General features: G+C 36.1%; 1 protein-coding gene and 1 long non-coding RNA gene across 6 annotated transcripts in view; one reads left to right on the top strand and one right to left on the bottom strand.

The window, feature by feature from the left end:
- The window catches only part of LOC134804781 (potassium voltage-gated channel protein Shaker), a 189,491-nt gene that overhangs the window by 150,254 nt on the left and 15,698 nt on the right, over nt 1–23,539 (top strand). For 2 of the 5 annotated variants that reach the window (XM_063778013.1, XM_063778016.1), the window contains exons 3-8: nt 4,982–5,085; nt 8,771–8,932; nt 9,126–9,769; nt 10,310–10,439; nt 12,129–12,334; nt 13,282–13,470. In XM_063778013.1, the coding sequence (XP_063634083.1) occupies nt 4,982–5,085; nt 8,771–8,932; nt 9,126–9,769; nt 10,310–10,439; nt 12,129–12,334; nt 13,282–13,325 (1,290 nt within the window). In that variant the 3' untranslated portion in view covers nt 13,326–13,470. Of the gene's footprint in view, nt 1–4,981; nt 5,086–8,770; nt 8,933–9,125; nt 9,770–10,078; nt 10,209–10,309; nt 10,440–12,128; nt 12,335–13,281; nt 13,471–17,492; nt 17,717–18,446; nt 18,652–23,539 lie in introns of those variants that run through there. The other 3 variants (XM_063778017.1, XM_063778014.1, XM_063778015.1) reach the window with 3 other exon arrangements.
- Nucleotides 1–23,539, bottom strand: part of LOC134804932 (uncharacterized) — a 297,802-nt gene that overhangs the window by 264,610 nt on the left and 9,653 nt on the right. The gene's annotated exons all lie outside the window — the stretch shown is intronic.

The following is a 23,539-nucleotide window of genomic DNA, read 5'->3' as shown; positions in this document are numbered from 1 at the left end:
AAACACATTTTCACCAATGCGATAGGTACTGAAAAGTACTGAAAACTAGTTTTAACTAGGGAAAACGCGTTTACATTAAGGCGACACGGAAAATCAGTTTTAACTAAGGACGACTAACCTTTTCACTTAAAATGGGTTTTCACGGTAACAAAGGTAATATAACTAAACATCACTTGAACTCATTAAAAACTCACGGTATATTACTTAAGTATTTTTTTTACTAAATAGTTACCACATACTATTACCAATGTGCAATATCGTATACAACTTTATTAATATTGCACGATTTACGATAATTGTAATTATAAAAAGCAGTCCTTTTTAAAACATAGTTACGTGTAGAACCACTGTAAACCTTCGGGATATAGTATGTACAATAAAATTACGATTCTGTACGGCGTGGTTTTAAATATAATAGAATATTTTTTATTGTATAACTGTGTACATACAAAGGTGGTTTGGTTGAATATCAGCCTGCTGTGATGTATTCGGCGAGGTACTTACATGTGATACATTCATAATCTATGGATATTTAATCAATATATTTCAACAGCTTCAGAACTGAAACGCTATAGCATCCTAGGGTTTAGACAATGTGCAACTACTCCTTACAAATGTGTAAGTAGCGGTGTCTAGCTAATAGCTTTCTGACAGTAAAAAGTACGTCGTTTACCTACAGCGTGTACTGTATACCGGGACCACTAGACCGGCTTGCGTAAAATCGCGTACATTGAGACAAAAAGACAATATTTACAGGCGCACCCAAAGTAAGCATAATTTATTTAGATTTATGATTCACGGGCACATCGGAGTTTCACACGATGTTTCTTTCGCCGCCACGGATGTAGTTTTGCGGTTGGCAATGGACCGGTCCAAAAATACATTTTATTGTGTGTTCTCCAAGGGCGCCACGTGGTAGGCGGTAGGCGCAGTGGCGGCGCGCGGCGGGTAGGTACGTGGTAGCTGGCCCAAACTACGCGCTTTTATCAACATTTTTAACTAACATTACGCTACCCGTTACGCATTTATTCTAACCGCGAATATTTCCTGGATACGTAGTCGCCATTTTATTACAGCGTTATATCAGTAACGTGGAGTTTACTAGATAACCATTATTAGTAATCTTATGTTATACCTTTAAACGAGCAATTTTTGTTTATTTATTTATTTATATGTATATATATTTCGGGGATCTCGGAAACGGCTCTAACGATTTCGATGAAATTTGCTATATGGGGGTTTTTGGGGGCGATAAATAGATCTAGCCGGGTCTTATCTCTGGGAAAACGCGCATTTTTGAGTTTTTATATGTTTTCCGAGCAAAGGTCGGTCTCCCAGATATTTAGGTAATTACGTATATACCTAAATAGTTAGTAAAATGTATCCCATTTATCATCCTCATTAGTGTTCTACGTTTGGTAGTGTCCTGAAACATTCGTGGACAGGGTTTTCATATTAATCACCTAACGATTACCTAATATTTAGTTGTAGGATATCCGGCCCATCATCGGCCATCACAAATATATGTAAGTAACCGAATGATACCTGAGGTTGGGGAAGACTTTACTTGTTAAAGACCCTAAAGAACACAGTGTTGGATTTTCAGCTTATCAGAATAGGTTTTCACTTGGAAATATTTGGGTGACCAAAAGAACTCTTACGTAGAGAACACATATCCTACTAATATTAAAAATATGAAAATGTGTACTATTTTTGGATATTGGAATGATGTGTGTTCTTCCTTCACGCAAAAATCCACAGATCTCGTGCCTCTCACGACCTTCGGGTACATTGAAAATGAATTAAAATAAATCAGTTTTTCACATTTTTATTTCTTAAAAAATCTTAACAATTAAAATTATACGATACTCGAAAAGAAAAATAGTAAAGAAGTAACTACCAGATGAAACAAAACTACCACACGTGGGTTCCTAAATGACACACTTAAACTTAGTTATATTTTTATTCGTAATCACTTTTTTATTTATTGAAAAACCTTTACAATTCAAATCATACGATACTCAAAAAAAAGGAAAGAAATATACTATGCACTACAAGTGTACAAATTATTTGAGTTTAAACAATAATTATTTGTACATCAAGAGATCAAAGTTTGATATTTCTTCGAGTGCTTATTTTGAATCCCGTCCCGTGCGACCGAAAGATTCTATAGTGTAATTTAGAATCTTGAGCGTAGGAAGGTGCGGTGCGGAGATATCGGTCATTGGTATCGAAAAGGTTAAATTAACAAAATAAATGTTTAAACATAAAGAAAAAATATAATTATTATCGACAGTATTTTAAATGTAAAACTCCCTTATACCTTGACTTAAAAAATATGTATTTTACTTATAATCTACTTGATTCGTATGAATTAGTGACATAATTAAAAAAGAAAGCTATAACTCCCATACAAAGAAATACGTTTGAACATAAACAAAAATATTAAATTATAGAGTCTGTGCAAGAGAGTCTATACAAGACAGGAGTAATCCCGAAAGATTTTCAAGTAAGTAAAACGGTTACACTGCCAAAAAAGCTAAACACTCTACGCTGCGAGGAGCACAGGACGTTAAGTTTGATATCTCACGCTTCTAAAATACTATTAACAATAATCCAAAATAGATTAAAAGCAAAGATTGAAAGTCGATTAGGACCAGATCAATACTGTTTTAGAAGGAATAAAGGAACAAGGGAGGCTATCTTAGCACTGCGGATGATCATAGACCGGCGTATGGATTTGGGTTTGAATACGCACGTTGCCTTCATAGATTTAGAAAAGGCTTTCGATAAAGTAAACTGGAAACTTATGATGAAAACGCTAAAAGAAATAGGAGTAGATTATAGAGAGAGAAGAGTAATATACGAGCTATATAGAGATCAGGAAATTTTAATTCAGATAGGGGAAGAAAAGGAAAGCATTAAGATCACACAAGGAGTAAGACAGGGGTGTCCACTTTCGCCATTAATTTTTAACGCCTTCATAGAAAACTCCATTACCTAAATAATAGAGAAGGACCAGGGTGGAGTCAAGTTCAACGGGAACAAGATACTTTTTTTTGACGACCGGTCTGGCCTAGTGGGTAGTGACCCTGCCTATGAAGTCGATGGTCCCGGGTTCGAATCCTGGAGAGGGCATTTATTTGTATGATGATACAGATCCTGAGTCATGGTTGTTTTCTATGTATTTAAGTATTTATATATTATATATATCGTTGTCTGAGTACCCACAACACAAGCCTTCTTGAGCTTACCGTGGGGCTTAGTCAATTTGTGTAAGAAATGTCCTATAATATTTATTTATTTATTTATTTTCGTACGCTATGCTGATGATATAGCAGCATTCGCAGAAGACAGTGAACAACTAGAACTATTGCTTAACAATATGAACTCAATTTTACAGGAATCAGATTTAAAAATTATTATCAGCAAAACAAAAATCTTAACAGCATCAAAATTATATACGAGACACAGACCAATTAAACTAAATGACACTATTTTGGAACAAGTCGATAGCTTTAAATATCTCGGGAGTATCATTAATAATAAATCAAGATGTAGTCAAGATATCATTACTCGAATCGCAATAGCCAAACAAACCTTCAACAATAAAAAACATATTTTCAAATCAAAAATGCCTACTAACACTAAAAAACATTTTATTAAATCTTACATCTAGAGCATCGCCTTATACGCCTGTGAAACGTGGACACTGACACAAAGAGAGAGAGAAAGATTAGAAAGCTTCGATATGTGGTGTTGGCGGAGAATGGAAGGGATTAGTTAGACGGAAAAAATATCAAATGATAGGGTTCTAGATAGGATTAACGAGAAAAGAAATATAATAAAGACAATAGAAAATAGAAGAGGAGTACTAATTGGACATCTGCTACGACACGACATGTTCCTAAAGAACATCATAGAAGGAAAAATAGAGGGAAAGAGAGGAAGAGGAAGACCGAGAATAAATTATTTCAACCAAATAAAAGAAAAGGTTCAGGTCGTGTCATACCAGAAGGTTGGCAGAGGACCGGACGAGTTGGAGATTGCTCCACCGACAAGAGCACAGCTCTTAAATATAAAGAAGAAGAGAGTCTGTTCGGAAAGAGAAGAGTCGTGGAATGTATGGGACCCAATACATTCCACGACTCTTCTCTTTCCGAACAGACTCTAAACGTCAGCTTTTCTAAAGTAAAATTTATATATATAAACTCATTCATCCATAACTCCCGCGGGAACAATTCAGGCCCTTGTCCTTCAGTACAACTGCATGAAATAAGGTCTTTTTCGAACAAGTGTGCGGAAAAGAATTATCTACCCTTGAGTTCGCTCGATACGATACCACGATGAGGACAAGAATAAATCGGTTATTATGTCAGAATATAATTCAACTTATACTTACTAGCCTGCCCGCAGTTATATTCACAAAAGTTGATTTCCTAATAATAGGGTATTTGCCTGTATTTATAATAAATTATTTTACACCATGCACGAAATAAAGCATCGGAAGATTAATAGAAAAACATGGACAGCAGTTCATTTTAGACACAATTTCTATTTTAAACCCGTATAAAACTATAAATAGTAGGTAATTTGATTGTGACGTCACATGCTAGTGTTTCATATAAATTCCATAGTAGCAAAATCGTTTTGACAGTTCGAAAAAAGAAACTGATTTGACTAGTAGGTTAGTAGTCAAATACCCTATTGATTAAAAGTATATTCTTAATTAATGGCGCCATCTAGTGTTAACATTTTTTTAACCTTTTCTGTGCTAATTAGATGGCCTAAAATGCGTTTCTTTTGCTTTAACTGTACTTTGGTGCAGCGGCCAGGACAATCAGATGTTTAAGCCTTAAAAGTCATAAAATGGAAAAATAGTATAAAACACCGATGACACACGCGCGGACGGTGTTGTATGAAGGTTGTTCCTCTTGAATATGCACTATTTGTTATTGTTAAAATTTTATTTTATTTTCAGGTTAGCGGACTAAAATACGAAACCCAACTACGGACATTAAATCAATTCCCAGAAACACTTTTAGGAGATCCGTCTAGGCGGATACGATACTTTGACCCACTACGGTAAGTTATCCTCAGTCGGTACTAAATATGTTCACTCGGAAATAGGTAATGAGTACGGCTCTAGTTAAGAGCGATTGTGTTTTGAGATATGATCCATTTCAGATACCAGGGTGCATAGGCAAGATGCCAATCGTTTACGCTCGGTAGCGAACGAAACGCAACTGTCACTGTCGCACTAATAAGGAAGAGTGATAGAGAGAGATTACCGTATTGGCTACGCACCTTGAATGCATATAATACCTACGTTAATGAAACCGAAGTATTTATAGCCAACCAAAAGTTCATCAAAAATCAACTCTTCCATAATAAATTATTGAATACCCAAAAATTATGATAGATCAGTAGATATCGTCCTATTACTGCAAATACCTATTAAGTGCAAAAATCGTGTTTTCAGACAATGACAATTGAATGTTTGGATGTTTTTTTCTATGTAAAAATATGAACAAATTTACAAAGATTCAGGTTGTGTATACTTAATTGATGATAAAAACAGGATTAAAATGAAATAGTCGCGCACTTAATAGGTTTTGCCTGTAGAAATACAGTTTGGTATATATCCCTTGCCTGTAGAAATACAGTTTGGTATATATCCCTCAGGAATGCATTTACACCTATAAATCTATTAGATTCGGCTTTACTTTACATAAAATGTATCTACCAGCCACAAAATAATAGTAAATACCTATAGGTTTTCGTGTTTTTTCGATTTAACTGAAAATCTACCAAAGTATAAGTGGTTTTACCTGTAAAAAATATTGGAATTTCTTATTGTAAGCTCCATAATTTTACTGAATATTACTGATTACAGTGTTTTCACCAAAGAAAGTAGGTATTTGTTAGCGCGTAGTAATAATTTGTTGGTATTTGAAATTAATAAACTGAAATTTTATCAATGTATCTTGGTTATTTAATCATAAAATAATATGCTACAAAAAAAGTTAACAATCGTCTTCATCACTGCTGGATTCTGATGCTGCAACATCCGGAATTCGGTCAATAACTTCATTTTCACAGTTAAGCGAGCGAAATCAACCATGATATTCTTCAGGAATGACGCCTTTATCGCAAAGACTGAGTAAACTTTTTCTTTGCTGCAGAGATCGCCGAGGGTTTATCGTACATTTTTTCTAAACCCCGACTAAGAAATGCTTCAGGAGTCGGAGGTAGTTGCACAGAGTTCGGATTCGTTGCGTTGGTACCTTGTCCATGTCCTGTAGCGAGAGCTAGATTAGGGAGGCGCCCGTCTTGCGAGATGATGCCGCAGCCCTGGTATCAAAGTTCCAATAATCTGCAGATGTGTCTTAGTTAAAGTAGGTACATATATTTTTGAGTCGCCTTTGACGTATTTTTTTTTATTTTTATCCGGAGGCCTTTATTCCCATTGAAGTCTTTGCTTTTATTTTTTAATATAATTTCACCTAAACGTTTTAGGTCGTAAAACTCGTATTTAAATTCTTTGACATGTTAGGGACTGTTGCGGCGGGGCATTCTTACTTGGAAGCCGATTCAATGCACAGCAGTACCTATTGAAAGTGATATGATGGATCGGAAAAACATTTTTAAGAATACTAGTTCGAAAGGAGTGTACAATGTTTTGTATAATGTTAAAAAAATTAAATACAATGGGTTTTACGGCCTCAAACGTTTCGGTGAAGTTATATTAAAAAAAAAATAAAAGCAAGGACTTCAATGGGAATAAAGGCCTCTGGATAAAGATAAAAAAAAAATACGTCAAAGGCGACTCAAAAATATGTGTACTTTAACTATAGACACATCTGCAAATTATTGTAACTTTGATACCAGGGCTGCGGCATCATCTCGCAAGACGGCGAGTCCTTAATCTGGCTCTTGGTACAGGACAAGGTACCAACGCAACGAATCCCAACTCTGTGGAACCACCCCCGACTTCTGAAGCATTTCTTAGTCAGGGTTTAGAAAAAAAACCGGACAAGTGCGAGTCGGACTCGCCCACCGAGGGTTCCGTACTTGTTAGTATTTGTTGTTATAGCGGCAACATAAATACATCATTTGTGAAAATTTCAACTGTCTAGCTATCACGGTTCGTGAGATACTGCCTGGTGACAGACGGATGGACGGACGGACGGACAGCGGAGTCTTAGTAATAGGGTCCCGTTTTACCCTTTGGGTACGGAACCCTAAAAATGTACGATAAACTCTCGGCGATCTCTGCAGCAAAGAAAAAGGATTTACTCAGTTTTTGCGATAAAGGCGTCATTCCTGAAGAATATCATGGTTGATTTCGCTCGCTTAACTGTGTTCCGTTATTAACCGAGTTCCGGATGTTGCAGCATCAGAATCCAGCAGTGATGAAGACGATTATTAACTTTTTTGTAGCATATTATTTTATGAGATAGATACATTAATAAAGTTTCAGTTTATTCATTTCAAATACCAATAACTTATTACTACGTGCTGCCAATTTGCAGTAAAACAACATACTTTGCTGAACACGTATAATTTAAATTTTAAATTAAAAAAAACTTTTATCAAATAATGAGTTTACGGTCACACTCTGTATAAATTTTTAGATTCACAAAATTCACCAAAAACACTATTTTGATTGTTTAAACTTATTTAAAACACAGTATTAGTCTGTCTTCCGCATAAGGGGGGTAAACATGAAGGTAAAAAAAGAATACGGCAGAAAATTTAGCTGAAAAGCAAAATGTATTAATGTGGCGAATAGTATGGACGACTTTCTTTAGTGAAAACACTGTAATAAGTAATAGTTATTCAGTAAAATTATGGAGCTTACAATAAGAAATTCCAATATTTTTTACAGGTAAAACCACTTATACTTTAAGTTAGCTACTGTTCGAAGCTAGTATTAAGCGCACTTAGTAGGGTCTGCCTGTACAAAGTAACTACATGTTAACATTGGAATAAAGTTACATGCAAAACCTACTAAGTCACTGTACAGATTTTTGGCAGAAAGATATTGCAGTTTAATGAATACGTAGATCTTCAGACAAAACAATATAAAGATGTTTAGTATATTTAGCTTGGCATAAAATAAATAATTTGCTGGATAATCTTTTACGCAAATACCAAATATGTATACATAGAAGCTACTTTTAGAATATACAATGGTTATAATTTCATAAAATGAATAATGATTATGCAAAAACACGTTAAAACCTGGTAACAGTTTTTACTTGGAGGAGAACACATGAATCATTGTGTTATCATACACATTTCAATTTCTTCCAGTACATAATGCTACAAAATCATCAATATGTTGCCTTACGCTCGAGCTATCTTCGGAACGAAAGGTAGTATCAAAAAATGGGTTTTACCAGTTTGTAAAGCTTGAATAATTCATTCTAAAGGTCTAATAAAACCACTTTCGTCATAAAGTCACTTAGTTAATAGGTATTTGCAGTAATAGGACGATATATTACCTAAAATGTAAAAGTAACTTACTATGAGAATAATCAGAAATGTTACTCTTACAAAAGCCACAATGCGTGGCATGCAGTGCTAAGCAATTATTAGGTTTTGTCCCTAATCCCTAGTGTAAATAATCAGCTATATAAATGCATTAGTAAAAATGATTAAACTACTACATCCCAACTCCTTTAAGCTCCATCATTCAATCAATGAATATGAGATATCAAAGGAAATTGTACGGAATATTATGTATATTCGTGATATTTTTTAGGAACGAATACTTCTTTGACCGGAACCGACCCTCCTTCGACGCAATCCTATACTATTATCAAAGCGGCGGACGACTGCGGCGTCCGGTCAATGTTCCACTGGACGTATTCTCGGAGGAAATTAAGTTTTACGAACTTGGCGAGCAAGCCACCAACAAATTCCGGTACACATCAAATTTTAACAATTTGTTTATATTTTTTTTTTCATAAACTTATTCCATTTTTCAAGAACAACATAGACACGCTTAGTGTGTTTAGAGTTACTGAGAGTTGCCTGTTCATGATTTTGTAGTAATAGTCTCTAAATTTGTAGTTTTTATAGGAATATTGAACAAATTTATATAACGTCTATTACAGTGAGGATGAAGGTTTCATAAAGGAAGAAGAGAAGCCTCTCCCTTCAAACGAACGACAGCGCAGGATTTGGCTTCTGTTTGAATACCCTGAGAGTTCACAGGCTGCCCGAGTAGTTGCCATCATCTCCGTGTTTGTCATCCTCCTCTCTATCGTCATCTTCTGCTTGGAAACGCTTCCAGAATTTAAGCACTACAAGGTCTTTAACACCACAACAAATGGTACCAAGATTGAAGAGGATGAAGTGCCCGACATCACTGATCCCTTTTTCCTCATTGAGACTCTCTGTATAATCTGGTTTACGTTCGAATTGATAGTGCGGTTCTTAGCATGTCCGAACAAGTTTAATTTCTTTAGAGACGTGATGAACATTATAGATATAATAGCTATCATTCCTTACTTCATCACTCTGGCCACCGTAGTCGCCGAAGAGGAAGACACACTGAACCTTCCCCGGGCGCCAGTATCCCCGCAGGACAAATCGACTAACCAAGCCATGAGTCTCGCCATACTTCGAGTGATTCGTCTCGTACGAGTCTTCAGAATCTTCAAGTTATCCCGTCATTCCAAAGGATTGCAAATCTTGGGACGAACATTGAAAGCATCGATGCGAGAACTTGGACTTTTGATATTTTTCCTGTTCATAGGTGAGTGGAAAGACGTGATATCTAAGAAATTTTATTATGACGAATCGAAAAATCTTATATAACTTAACAATTAAAAGAAATATCCCCAGTCCACACACGTAACGTTAAGCGTTGATATAATTTCCAAGCTCATAATTTAAAAAAACCTATTGGAATTTGAATAAACGTGTTGAGATTAAGTAAAAAGGAGTATCAGTCTGAAGCAGAGCAGCTGCGGAAGGAAACGCGCAGCGCGCGTTCGGTGCCGGGCGGGACGAGGCCGCGACGCGGGCTTGAGGCTTGCGTACACAACATACTTTGTGTTCGCAGGGGTGGTCGTGTTCTCCAGCGCTGTTTTCTTTGCTGATAAAGATTGCCCCGATACTAATTTCTCGTCAATACCTGATGCCTTTTGGTGGGCAGTCATTACAATGACCACCGTCGGCTATGGAGACATGAGGTAACCCGCGTCGCGCACCACCCTGCCCCCGTCCGCTCGCAAGCGCTCCCTGGCCTGTATGTCGCACTGTATTCGCCGTTGGTGTGTGCTTGTTCTTAAAGGTGTGGTGCTGTTTTCATCTGCGGTGTACTTCGCTGAAGCCGGAAGTGAGAACAGCTTCTTCAAATCCATACCTGATGCGTTTTGGTGGGCGGTCGTGACAATGACGACCGTAGGATACGGAGACATGACGTATGATACATCGACATCACCCTATGTTTCATCCACGCCTTCTCGTCATTTCATTTTACCCTACTATACTCCACACATTTGACGTTATAACACGTTCGTGATTTTCTTTCGCCACGTCATGTAACTTATGCTTCACTATGATTTTATTGTCGGTTCGCTTAGAACTTTTAACCGATCACTTTACACTCTACCCACTATTTATCATAATATATTATACATACTTATTGCACGTTCAAGAAAGTTCGTTTCTGTCTTGTTATTTTTTTAATGACAGTCTACTGTTTGTCATCGTTCTCTTCCTGAACCCCTACAATTTTACATGGCAGCGTGTTTATTGTAAAATTTCCCTAAATGTGATACCCCAACATTACTGTTCTCAATCAATGATTGTGTGCTGTCGTCGGTGTGACAATCGCCCCTCCAAAAGCGTATTTATGAGTGGAACAGCTTTTATTGTAGACACTTCAACTTTAGTATAATTTAATTCTTGAATAATAGCCCAAAGTCGACTGCACAGTTGACGTACTTAATCAATTCGAATGAGTTGAAGTGAAACAAATGTATGTGTACGTAAAAATACCAGCCCACGACCGAATGTATGCTCCTTTGTAATGCTTGCTATAAAATAAATGTTACCTACCCCTTGTAATTCAATGTTGTGACTTGATTAGCTCATCGAAAATGGTGGTGGTCATGTATATTGAACGCACGTTTTCGAACAAATTTCATCTAGGGCATTAGAATTATTTTGCTTGAAATCACCTTAAAACCTTTGTACCAATGTTTGTCTGTTTCTCCTACCATAAACATTCTATGGATTGGTTGCGTTTGTTTCAGTCTTGAATATAGCGGTAAATTTTACATTAAATAAGGCTACCTACTATGTAAAATTGGTGTTCAGATTTAGCATCGCTTGTTTTGTCATCATTAGCTTCCTGTCACTGAATAAAATAGCTTTTACACCATTTTCGATAGAGAAAATTGCAGTGTTTTATTTCGGCGATGTTTAGGCATGATTGCAATATGTTGACTCATGTCGTAGTGTTCATATCGTAGCAACATCTTCACTCTGTAGGTTTCTGTTACGTATTATTACTTTCAGTTCAACTTAACCTAACTACATTCGATTAAAGTGCAAAACTGAGAAGAGACGTGTTGTTTATCTTTATATCGTTTCTCCGTAGTTTATGTCAATATAAACTATTATAAGATGGCCAATACGTTTTAATATGTTTTGCACTTTAACTGCATGCAGTCGCTGGCGCTAAACTCAATAAGCAACGCGATAAATTGCAATGCCCAATTTTAGAAACAGTAAAAAGCTAGCGAGTGTGAAAGGTGATGAATGAAATTGTTATTATTTGATAATCTTATTTTGCTCTGCGAATGGTCTTCTATAATACGATGATAACTACCTGTTTCTTATAAGAACGTTATATTGTTTTTAATAATTATGTCAAGTAGGTGTATGTGCAAGTAGACGTGTTCCTATTAGGTACATACCTATTGAATACATCATTCAAGTAACGCATGTTCACCGTCACGGCGTTCATCTTTTTCATAACCTACATCATAGACTGATCTTTCAGTCGTAGCTAATCTTATCTGTCTTATTTAAATGTTACCTGTAAATACAATTGATAATAAAATAATGTATATGGTTGTCTAATGAATACGTGTTCTTATTAGGCCGGTTGGAGTGTGGGGCAAAATTGTCGGTTCGCTGTGTGCGATCGCCGGTGTGCTCACCATCGCGCTGCCGGTGCCCGTCATCGTCTCCAACTTCAACTACTTCTACCATCGCGAGACTGATCAGGAGGAGATGCAGTCCCAGAACTTCAACCACGTCACCAGCTGTCCGTACCTGCCGGGGACCATGGGGGAACCCTATTTAAGTAAGTGAGCATGAAGTAACGCTACGACTGTGCTGGCAATATAATATTAGTAATCTGAAATGCCTTCCATAGTATAGTAAAAACAAGGATAATAAAGTGTTAATGCGTGCTGGTAATATTACAGATATTTGCACCATAGGTATGGTTTAAAATTTATTCTAACGAGCAAATATTATATGTCCACCATAATCATGTTTGCATGATGTGATTATTCACTATACGTGAGCAGGGCAACGAGTTTAAATGACACAATCACACCTTTTTCCTGTTTTTTAACATTAACTAAAGATTTATTAGGCTTGATGATATACTTTTATTACTTAAATAGTTAGGATCATATATTTTTAAGCGTCCAATTGTGATAGCTCTTTTTCTATCCAACTAGATTTTGATATAAAATTTAACAACTGTCATCATTATTTTTATAGCTAAGGAAGTTTGGATGTACATAGTCGTATTATAATTATTATAAATTGAGTTTGAGTTGAATTTTATTTGTTAGAAAATTTTGCGAAACAAATTAAATGCTACTTTGTTTGTTTTAATGAATATTGACTTAAAATGTACAATGGGCGGCCGATGTTAATATTATTTTATAATTTATAAGACTTTTTGTTTAAATCGACAAACTATTCAGGATTTTATGAAATAAGCAGGTACTAAACACTTGCTCATTTCAGGAAATTAAGCGACACTTGAAAGAGTGTCGAGTCATTTACATCACTGTAAGACTTTGATAAACAACCCAAAGCAAATTATCTAACTAACACAATTTATACAAAATCATTTAGTAATAGACGCGTTTCGCATTAAATTATTGCCATAATTTGAATAAGTAGGTATATGCAAATTTCCGCATGAGACATTTTGCGCTGTTCACTTATATTTTTGCATGTGCGATGCTTCTTTGTTTATTTTCTTTTATGTTTTATTTTCGGTAATTTCAGGTGGAAAAGAAGATGACACGGAAGAGATACGCTGTAGTTATTAGTTTTGTGCCAGTGTTGTGCTCGTGCTTATGTTTAATGGACCACTCATCGACAGGGACGATCTTTGTGATATTAACAATTAAGAGATACTTCAAATATTGTAAATAGTAGATATAAGTTATGGAAAAATAAAATATGATAGTCAAATTGATATTTTCGTAATTTACAAAACTTAAACTACCGTAAAATGGGGTGAGTAGGGAGAAAACTGACATACAAACCTCGATAACATTTTATTTTTATGTATGTAAACTGAATGGTATATTTAATAAATGTTCCGGACGTTTGTATTTTAGTTTTTTCTATGATTTTGGGTAGTTCCATGCCATAACTTTACCGATAAACACAAAATCTCTCCTCCCCCCGTAGTATCTCGTAGTTGGGGTGAGATGGGATTGCATACAAAGGTCATTTTGGAACATTGTTGGATAGATTTCTTTTTCTTAGAGTCTGGCTAGCCAAAAATTGTTGACAAATATTTCGTTGTTGTATCACCAATTGTCTATGATTTAAAAAAAAAGCTAAAAGTCAGTTGTCAATTTATGTCATTCATTCAAATTGTTTGCGGTTTATAATGGATTTATTTTAAATAATATTCATAATGTCTATACTGAGTGAGGTTCGCAAACTATTATTTAAGCTGGTAAATAATTACGACAATGTGCAAAGTCGAGTTGTAGCGTTGTATAACGAAAAACTGCAATGTTTACAACTCCTAAACAAATGTAAACAAATTCGGAGGTTGGTGCTCTATAAATATTTTGATACTTAGCATTTAGCATATTTGGCATAGTACTTATGTATTTTTTTGGTGATGGATTAATATTACGGTATTATCGAGCTAGGTCTTATTTATACTACATTTCATTTTTCGCCTTGTAACAATGGTATATGGTGAGAAAGTGTTAACATATGTGTTTATTGTTGACTGTACTTTTCATAGTGGTAGAAATTATGTGAGCTGTCTTTGAGTGCACGTCAACGTATATTTAACTTATATCCTTAGGTACCTTACGTGTGCACAGAAAATTAAAAATATTTTCTAGTATCAAAACTATAATTCCTACTACACAAAGTGTGACCAGCCCAAGATTTTATGAATTTCCCGCCAAACATTTGTGTAAAATTTCAGTAGCCAGACTCTAATTATGAATATCACTATAGCTCCATTTGTAATACGAATACATTATTTAGGTAGCAGTAGCCTTTAAAAACCATCTCACCCCCCCCCCCCCCCTCGGCATCCCTTCTCTCCCCATTCATAACCCAACTCTCCACGCAATCCCTACTCACTCCATTTTACGGTACTGCAAAGCATTGTTTCTATTACAACGGAAAATAGAAAAAAAAAACTTTTTTTGAAGGGATCGTTTTTAATTGATCAATATAAGTATTACCTACTCAGTTATACATACATTATAAACATAAACATTACCCCGACAACATAGTACTTCTATTTAAAATATAATTGAATGAAATTGTGCTCTTTTTATGGTTGCAACCCCGCATTTATAAAAAAGTAGGTACAATCAAATTTTTTTTAATAAATAAATTATAGTACCTACTGATTTTGCGTTACTAAATATGTAGGCCACTTCTAATATATCTCTATAACAAAAATAAGTACGATGACAAGGATACCTTTTACTATTTAGCAATATACAGGGTGTGGCCTGTAATATGAGCAAAAAATTAAACTGTAGGCTGTACTCCTCATACTGACCTACATTTGTTCAGAGACTTTTAAAAATAACTTGTGGTTTGATTTTTAATACACTTTAAAGTTTATTCTAAGACGCAATGTATTGCGAATTTTGTTATGTTTAAGGCGTGACAAGCAACGTCAATCACAATGATATGGCGTGGCGATGGCGTCCATTGAAGATAATATTTATTTTGTATGAAAAATGGGGAGTCTCAATACTTCATAATTTTTAAAAGTTGTTGAACAAAAGTGTCACCGTTTGAGGAGTACAATCTATGTTTTAATTATTTGCTCGTGTTACAGGCCACACCCGGTATATGTTATGAAAAAATAATACGATTACTTAATAAATGAAATGAGATATTTATTTTACGTGATAAATGTTGTAGGTTACTACTTACATTAAGGTATTAAACATTTAAAAAAAATATTGAAATGATTTTTTTTTGTTTTAGTAGCTGCCCTTTATTGCCTAAATTTTTGTTAAGTATAAATAACAATATTGTTCAATTAAGTTTTATGAAAATGCATTAGCTTAATTTTTTATCAAGCAGAAACGTCTGCAAACGATGCTATTAAGCTTAAAATAAAATATTATAAAAGTAGAGACCTGTCTTGGGTGAGACTTGAACTTGAAGACAGGAAGTTTCTCCAATTTTAAAGTTATTCTAAGCTTAAGGCATTAGCTGTTTACAATAATAATTATCATACACAAACATCGCTTTATTTGCGATTTAGAATTACTGCTTACATTTAGTTTGATAAAATTATTTTAGATATAATTTGCCTTAAGATGATGTGAACAATTCAGGTAAGTTATGACTGCTTATACGTGTTAACATTAATATTTTAGTTTGCCCTAGCTTCCGCTTGCTTACCCCTGTTAGTTCTTAATGTACAGTTACCAGCCACAGTAGAGTAGATAGCGAGTATGATGATTGAAATTTACCTATATTCAGATAATTTTAACTATGTTAAGAGAATAAGGACCAGTTGCACCAAACCGTCTGTCACCGTTAAAGCGTTCGCTAAATTTTGTATGGGAAGTTTCATAGATATCTGCTGCGTGACGTTGATCAGTCTGTTAACTGTGGTTGGTGCAACTGGCCCTAAGAGTATAACCTATCTGAAGATCGACCACTCGCATCGGCACTGCTGCTGCTGACTGTAGGTACTTTCAATTACTCATACAGTTTTTATTACTTTTGTTTTTTGATACTCAAATATTGAAATAACTGTCGAGTAGTTCTCACCTAATCATTTAAAAATGAATGTATTTTTACATAAATAATATAACTCCACTTAAGTTTAACTATTTTGCAAACAGGCTATTAAACTTTTTTTTTTTAAATCATTAATAAATATTAAAGAACTCGCCATTTTTTAAGTTCTCGTAAACACGAGGTTTTAAATGTTACCGCACGAAGTGCTTACCTACCGACTTCTCTGCTTACTGCTGGGAAATTCTTTACAGTCCAAAATAAAACTATGTACATACGATTATATATTAAAAAAAGACCTGCTGGTGTTTTTTGTAATAATGCCTTCTATTGTTAGGTACATGTCAAGATTGTTTTATGTGCTTTATTATGCCGTGCGTTTCGTATTTCATAAATCACAGTAATTGTTATTGACAGTGCAGCTGCATGGTTCAAAGCTTGTTAATCAGACTATTCAGCCAGTACTTGGGGTTTTTATGAATTTTGTTATACTTAATTTAAAACATTAATTCGAGTTGTCCCTTACAATTTTGAGGTGAGTTAAAGTCTAATGTTACCTTTACGCATTTAAATTGAAGCAAATACTATTTAATATAAATATATAAGGTTAAAGTTCGGAAAACATATAAAACCCAAAAATGCGCGTTTTCCTAGAGATAAGACCTAGCTAGATCGACTTTTCGCCCCCGAAACCCCCCATAAAATTTCAACGAAATCGTTAGAGGCGTTTCCGAGATCCCCGAAATATATAAATATAATACATCAATTGATGCTAAACTTTGTTCTCATTGTAATTAAATCGGGTTTTCCCTAGAATGTTACTAGCTTGCGATGGCAGCTAGCCAGACATTGAGTGTTCAAATTCGCGATATTTTGGAACTGTTGAAATCAATTTAACTCGGTTTGCTCCAACCAGACAACATTGACATACCTACTTTTTTCTTAACGCAACAGGACGTGTAACTTAATACTTAAACGGACTTCCCTTTTAATTTATTTGGATGAATACAGCTATAATAATATGACGCGATATTACAAAAATTTAAAAAAAAATTGTAAGATACATTTTATTTTAGAATACTATTCCAAGTTCATTGTACCTATGTCCAATTTATGGTTAGCAAAAATAACACCCTTATCAAAACACGAGAGTGTGATTAACGTAACCATAATGCGCTGTATATTAGCTTGGTTGTGGTTTCAATCTCTATATCATCTGATCTGCGCATGACCATTTGCTGCAGTTTCAGGGCCGATACAGAAGAAGTCGTCAATGAGCGACGATTCGTCGTCAGAGATGATGGAGCTGGACGAGAACGCTCTAGTAGCGGACCCGCACTTAGAGCAGAACCTGCGGCGGCTGCAGGAGGAGGAGAAGCTGCTGCTGGAGCAGCAGGCGGCGCTCGAGGCAGGCAACATGGACGACTTCGCGGCCCTCCAGCACCAGGACGCTCTGCGTCTTAACCAGGTACATATATACATCTACTTTACCTCATAACCTTCTACTGACAACGCAACGTTTTTCGCAGTGCAATTCTTAAATCCCTACTGTTTACTCGTACACAAACTGTGGTAACATAATCTCATCCATATATTATTAAGTTGCCTATAATATCTACACTCGTTAATGACTTGACGTGTTAACTTTATTTGGTCGTCATGAAACCATTTTGGATAAAATTGGTAAGTACTTACATAAATATATATTTCAATGTGATTTCTGATACGATAAAGGTGTAAATATTTCGTCTCGTTTCACAAAGCCAGACCGGCATTAGAAATTAAAATATCGTTATTATCATTCTAAAACGTTTTGGTAGGTATGTGCTTATCCAAATTAACTATAAATAAGTTGACATTCATGCTTTTAACGATAACCGGCTGGGGTCACTAGACAGAAATTTTATAAAAAAACGGCCAAAATCAAAATATTTACTAGCATGCACGTAACCACGAGTCATGCACAAATAGGTATCGTTAGGTATCGGAGTCAGATAAAATAAATACATATTTTTATTTAGGCACTTTTTAAATTAATTGGTTCATGTTTCCCACCCGAAAAAGTCTCCTAAGCTCCCCCTACCTAAATACGGTCAGTTTGGCTACTTATGTTTAGGCTTATTTTTTAACCTTACACAACTGGCTTACTTATGTAACTTGCTAAATACTTACCATTTAAACCCTACTTGTCATGGCAGTTGCAACAGCAAGAGCTTCAGAAGAAGCAACAGGTGCAAGCGCAGCGATTAGCGCAGCGCCAGGCGCAAATCAACAACGCGCAGCCACCGGCGCACGACGCGGCGCAGCGCCGGGAGCCGACCACGCGCCGCCACACCACCTGCACCGTCCGCGTCAACAACCTGCATGCTGCCGAAGCAATAGAAACGGACGTCTGACCATTGGGTGAGTCTACCGACTACTTAAAGAACAAACCATTCATTTCCGAGCCTCTGCAGGCTAAACCTTTCAGTTACAGATAAGAAAAAAATCAAATGACTACACGGTAGCTAATGTTTAGGTGTCGACACAGGAGACATGTGAATGATAATAGCCACAGACAGCTACATAGTGTTACGTACCTTTTTTTCTTTACATTGGGGAAATGGAAATGCGTTTATGCATGCCACCTGATTCGGAGGAACCAGGGGGGATGACGGACTAACTAGTGAAGAACTGCCGTCTAAAACTACCAACGAGTGCCGACTCCGCCTTAGAAGTACCAATTGCAAAAAAACTCTCTGTGCGTCCCATGACACGGGCAAGGGCAGTACCCGCTCGGTATACCCCTTACCTCTCATCAAGCAGCAGTCGGCAACCTTTTAGCAGCCAAGGGTCACATCACATAGTAGTTAACAAAGTTGACACGGGCCGCACTTTGGTAATATTTGTGACTTTAGCAGACATTGTCGTTTGTCAATATTACATACAAAATAACCAGGGAGGCTCGCGGGCCGCAAGCGAGAGGTTCGCGGGCCGCTTGTTGCCGACCGCTGCATTAAAGTATCCAAAGGGCCTCTACGTGTTCACTTCGGCTATGCGCACGCCTTCCAAATGTCCAGCCCACTGTTCTTTATGTTACACTCAGTACATGTATTCCAAATAACAAAACGCAAAGGACGCACTTATGCGACAGGAGATGGAATGGATGTATGGATGTTTGCATCATGTGACGCCCGTTGAAGCTCAGTTGGCACTGGCACCCTTAATAAACTTCTACAATTTTATGTACCACTATAAAACAGTCAATGCTGTTGGTGGTTGTTGCTTTCTCTCTGAAACTGAAACTCATTTCAGTAATTTAAAATATGTCTTACCGTTTTCACACGGATATAAACGATAGCTCTGCAGCTATTTTTATCCTCTCACATTCTTGGCGTATGTGGGGCGATTATGAATGTTTTGGGTACAATCAAGGTTATAGGCACACAAATTACTACCTATCATTTTTACGCCCTTTCTTTTCATACTACGGCGTTAATATTTCTCTTTAGGCACCGTAAGACTTTCTTTACCTGCTGCCAGTAATATGTTTTTTGTTTTTTGTGATATTCCTAACTGCTACTGAAAAATGATGGGATGCGCTATGTTGAAAACACAAGGGCCAGTTCTGACCGTACATATCCATTTATAATGTTTCAATATTTTCCGTAATAGTAATTTTGCTTTGTTAAAGAGGTGGTTTCCTGAAGTTAGTAACTGACGACAAAGATCCCGCAATAAGTAAGACACCGTGGAGATATCTCTACGTATTGCAGCATCCCTGTCGTCAGTTAGGTATTAAATTCAGAAAGATGTAAAAAGCTCTTTGTAAATAACTTTGAAGGACTTTCGATACAGACGACAGACTGACAAGTATTTGGCTTTTTTGCTTAATATTTATTACTATTCAATTTTGACTTTTCGTACCTAATACATTCAATGGGGTATGGAAATCCGATGTTAGTAAAGTAAGTGAATGGCGGCCGGCAAACACCATTCATAGCATGGCACACGTAATGCAGACCGCATCTGTGGTAGGTGCAGCCTTCCTACCGTCGGCTTGAATGAATGCGGAGTACAGGAACGATCGATACTCGCTGCGGCATCGCGGTGCCCTGTGACGTCACGTACGCGGCCCCCGCCATCCTCGCCCCCTTCTCCGCCACGTGCTCGGGTGCACGGGGTCGGTCGGTCCCGGCCCGGCCCCGAATCGATGCCGCGTGGGGTCCACCGTGCCTGTGCTGGCTGCTGTGTCCCCCCTTCCTGCCTCTTTCCCAGCCCCTCTACATGATAACACCCTAAATTCTGACTAGGAAACAATTTGATATTCATAAACATGAAAAAACTATTCGTACAATGTTTGCGATTAACGGCGCGATTCGGGAAATGAATTAGAGATTCACTAGATATGAAATAGTAAAGATATGTGACGTTCCACGGAAAAAGGTACCTTATGGCGGCTGGCGCTTACGCTATTATTACGCCGCTCCAATATTTAGCAGGGGCAAAGGTACCGTAAGGCTGTGCATCGCAAAATAACAGGATCTTAGAAAGGTGGCAGTGGCTAGCCCCGGAAATAAACAGATGTGATTTTCGGATATATGTTTTTTGACTATATGATAAGAGATTTCATGCTAGTCGAAACACGAATGCTTAAAATTTTCTCGATAGAAAATAAATCCAAAGTTACCTCTTCATTTTCCTTAAGTACCTCAGTGCAACTAGAAAACACATCCATATCCAGCATAATCCACTTTAAAGTAAAGGTTTTCATCTCGTCTTAATTGTCATAGCAAAGAATATTTACTTATTATCATTATACCGACGGATTTATCATCGTTTTTGATTTTATGAATTCAACTGAAAACGCCCATTTTACGCAATTCGGCTTCTCATTCTGTCATGCGTCAAAGTCATAAGTGCATCCTTTATGCCAGTAATGTTAGATGGCCGTCGGGCCTCAAAGAGGTAAGACCTATGTCAAATCGCGCAGCGCTCCGGATTACGTAAAATTTACATATCCAATAAACGATGAGTCGTAGCTCCATTGAGTAGTAACGGAATCGGAGGTCTACTACAAGTGGTGACATCTTTACAGGCCTATACGTTACGCATGTGTGCGTGTTTGCTTAGCTAAGTCAAAATATATACTCTTTGAACAATTACAACGGGTTAGGAAATTTCGACAGTTGTTGTAATGTATTGGTGGCTGTGTGATATTTGGCATCAGTGAAAATTGCGTCGCCTATGAGGGCTATGAGTGACCGATCTTCGGTTCTAACCTGAACCATCCTCAACTTTTTGTATTTTTTTTTCGAAAATATCTATAAAAATCTCTAATATCTATTTTTGCTTATCTTATTGTAATATAAAAATAAATCATAAAATAAAATAATTAAAATTTTAAAATAAATCTTGTCTGTTTCATACGCAAATAAATTAAAATTATTGAAATATGTGTATTAATAAAATAATTACTTATGTTATTTTAATATTACGAAAAGTTTTATTCGTAAGTATTTATTCATACCTATTTGTTATATCTTCTAGGACTCTAGGTCACATTATAATTATTTAAGTACCACTAAAAAAAGATCCCTACTTACAAAAACTCACACGGTTCGGGGTTCGAACCCGCGACCTTAGGTTTGAAAGCCGCACGCCAGTACAATTTCACATACCTAATTTCTAATTTATAATGAATAATGACAGGATACTGTGGAAAAAGTGAAATATGTAATACACTGTACTCTGTTACTATCATTATACAGTTTGTTTTAGCTTGACTAGGAGGAATGAGAAAAACGTGCCGAGCGAGAGGCTTAAATCTATCTATCTATCTGTCCCTTTCTTAAAGTTGCCAATTAAAGAAATGATGATTGGTTTATGACTTTTGTTTTGATATTCATTGTTTCAACATAATTTGTCGGTATTTTTGGCATACATTTAATTACTTTGACAAATTTTGCTTTTTAGTATGTTGCGATGACTCAAAACGTGTCGCCTGGGTTACCAGCGATTTTTCTAATACAGTCCAGTTTCCACTGTAAAACTTTATTGAGTCGAAAGAAATGGTTGTCTACTATACTGGGTGGAAAAAAATAATAGGCTCTGGACGGAAAGTGCCTTAAAACCTTAAGGTGGCTCATTTTACTTAAATTAAACATTCTTTTATTTTTTTTTAAGAAACATCTATAGTTGGTCAAGCAGATCTTGTCAGTAGAAAAAGGCGGCAAAGGATGATGTTTCGCTCCCATACAAGTTTGGCCCAACACTCGCTAAACATGGGAGGTATATTATCAGGCTCTAAACATGAAATGGAAGTCCCGACAGTAATTTGAAATTCACGGACACTTCACAGAACATTATAAAAGCGGGATTTCTCTACGATTTTGAGGTTAGAAAGGCTGTCAAGGAACAAAAATCGAATGAGTTGATATTAGGTTAATAGATTTTTTTAAATACCTATGATAATACATACATTTAATACACGTTCCATAAATTAATAAGCCATAACATGCGAACCGGAATAGAGTATAACAGTTAGAGCTATATTATAGTAAAAATTGTTATAGCATCCAAAATGTTGTAAAACCAATCACTTAAGTAATAGTTATTTGTTTTACAAGGGGGCAAAGTTGTTGTTTAACCGCTCGTGCTAATATTGATACCCGAGCAAACGAAAGATCCCAAAGTTGAACCACGAGCGTAGCGAGTGGTTCGAAAATGGAATCATGAGCGTTGCGAGGGTTTCAAAGCACGAGGGTTAAACAAAATTTGCCTCCGAGTGAATCACAACATTTTTCATCACACCAACCCGAAGCAAATATTTAATGTAAAATATCAAACAAAATCAAACCAAATCAAATCCAAATAAATGTTTTTAAATATTTATCATCCAAAATCATCATTTAAAAGTCAATTCTACCAGCAAACATAAGAAAACAACTCAAAATTTGCATTTGATTACTTTGCCTCACATGTGAATAAAATGCAACTTTGCTATCAGTTTTTGAAGTGCAAAGTAAGCCTTTCCGAGCTGGTGTGGTGAAAACATATTTACTTCAGTTCCAGAGAGAGAAGGGAATATAGTAACCATCACAGGATTGTTATAATAAATTCAATAACTTTTCCAAAAAAGAATGTTTGTTTATGTTTGCCTAAAAGGCAGTTAATAATAAACTTAAATTATTTCAAATAAATTAGGATTCTTAAGTTGTAGGTTTTTATCATATACGCAATTTATAAATAAGTTAGATATACATTTTCCCTTTACTTTTAGTTTAAGTATTTTAATGTATTTTTAAGTCTA

Source organism: Cydia splendana, chromosome Z (assembly GCF_910591565.1).
Source record: "Cydia splendana chromosome Z, ilCydSple1.2, whole genome shotgun sequence".
Classification (NCBI taxonomy): domain Eukaryota; kingdom Metazoa; phylum Arthropoda; class Insecta; order Lepidoptera; family Tortricidae; genus Cydia; species Cydia splendana.
This window is presented reverse-complemented; position numbering and strand designations above follow the sequence as displayed.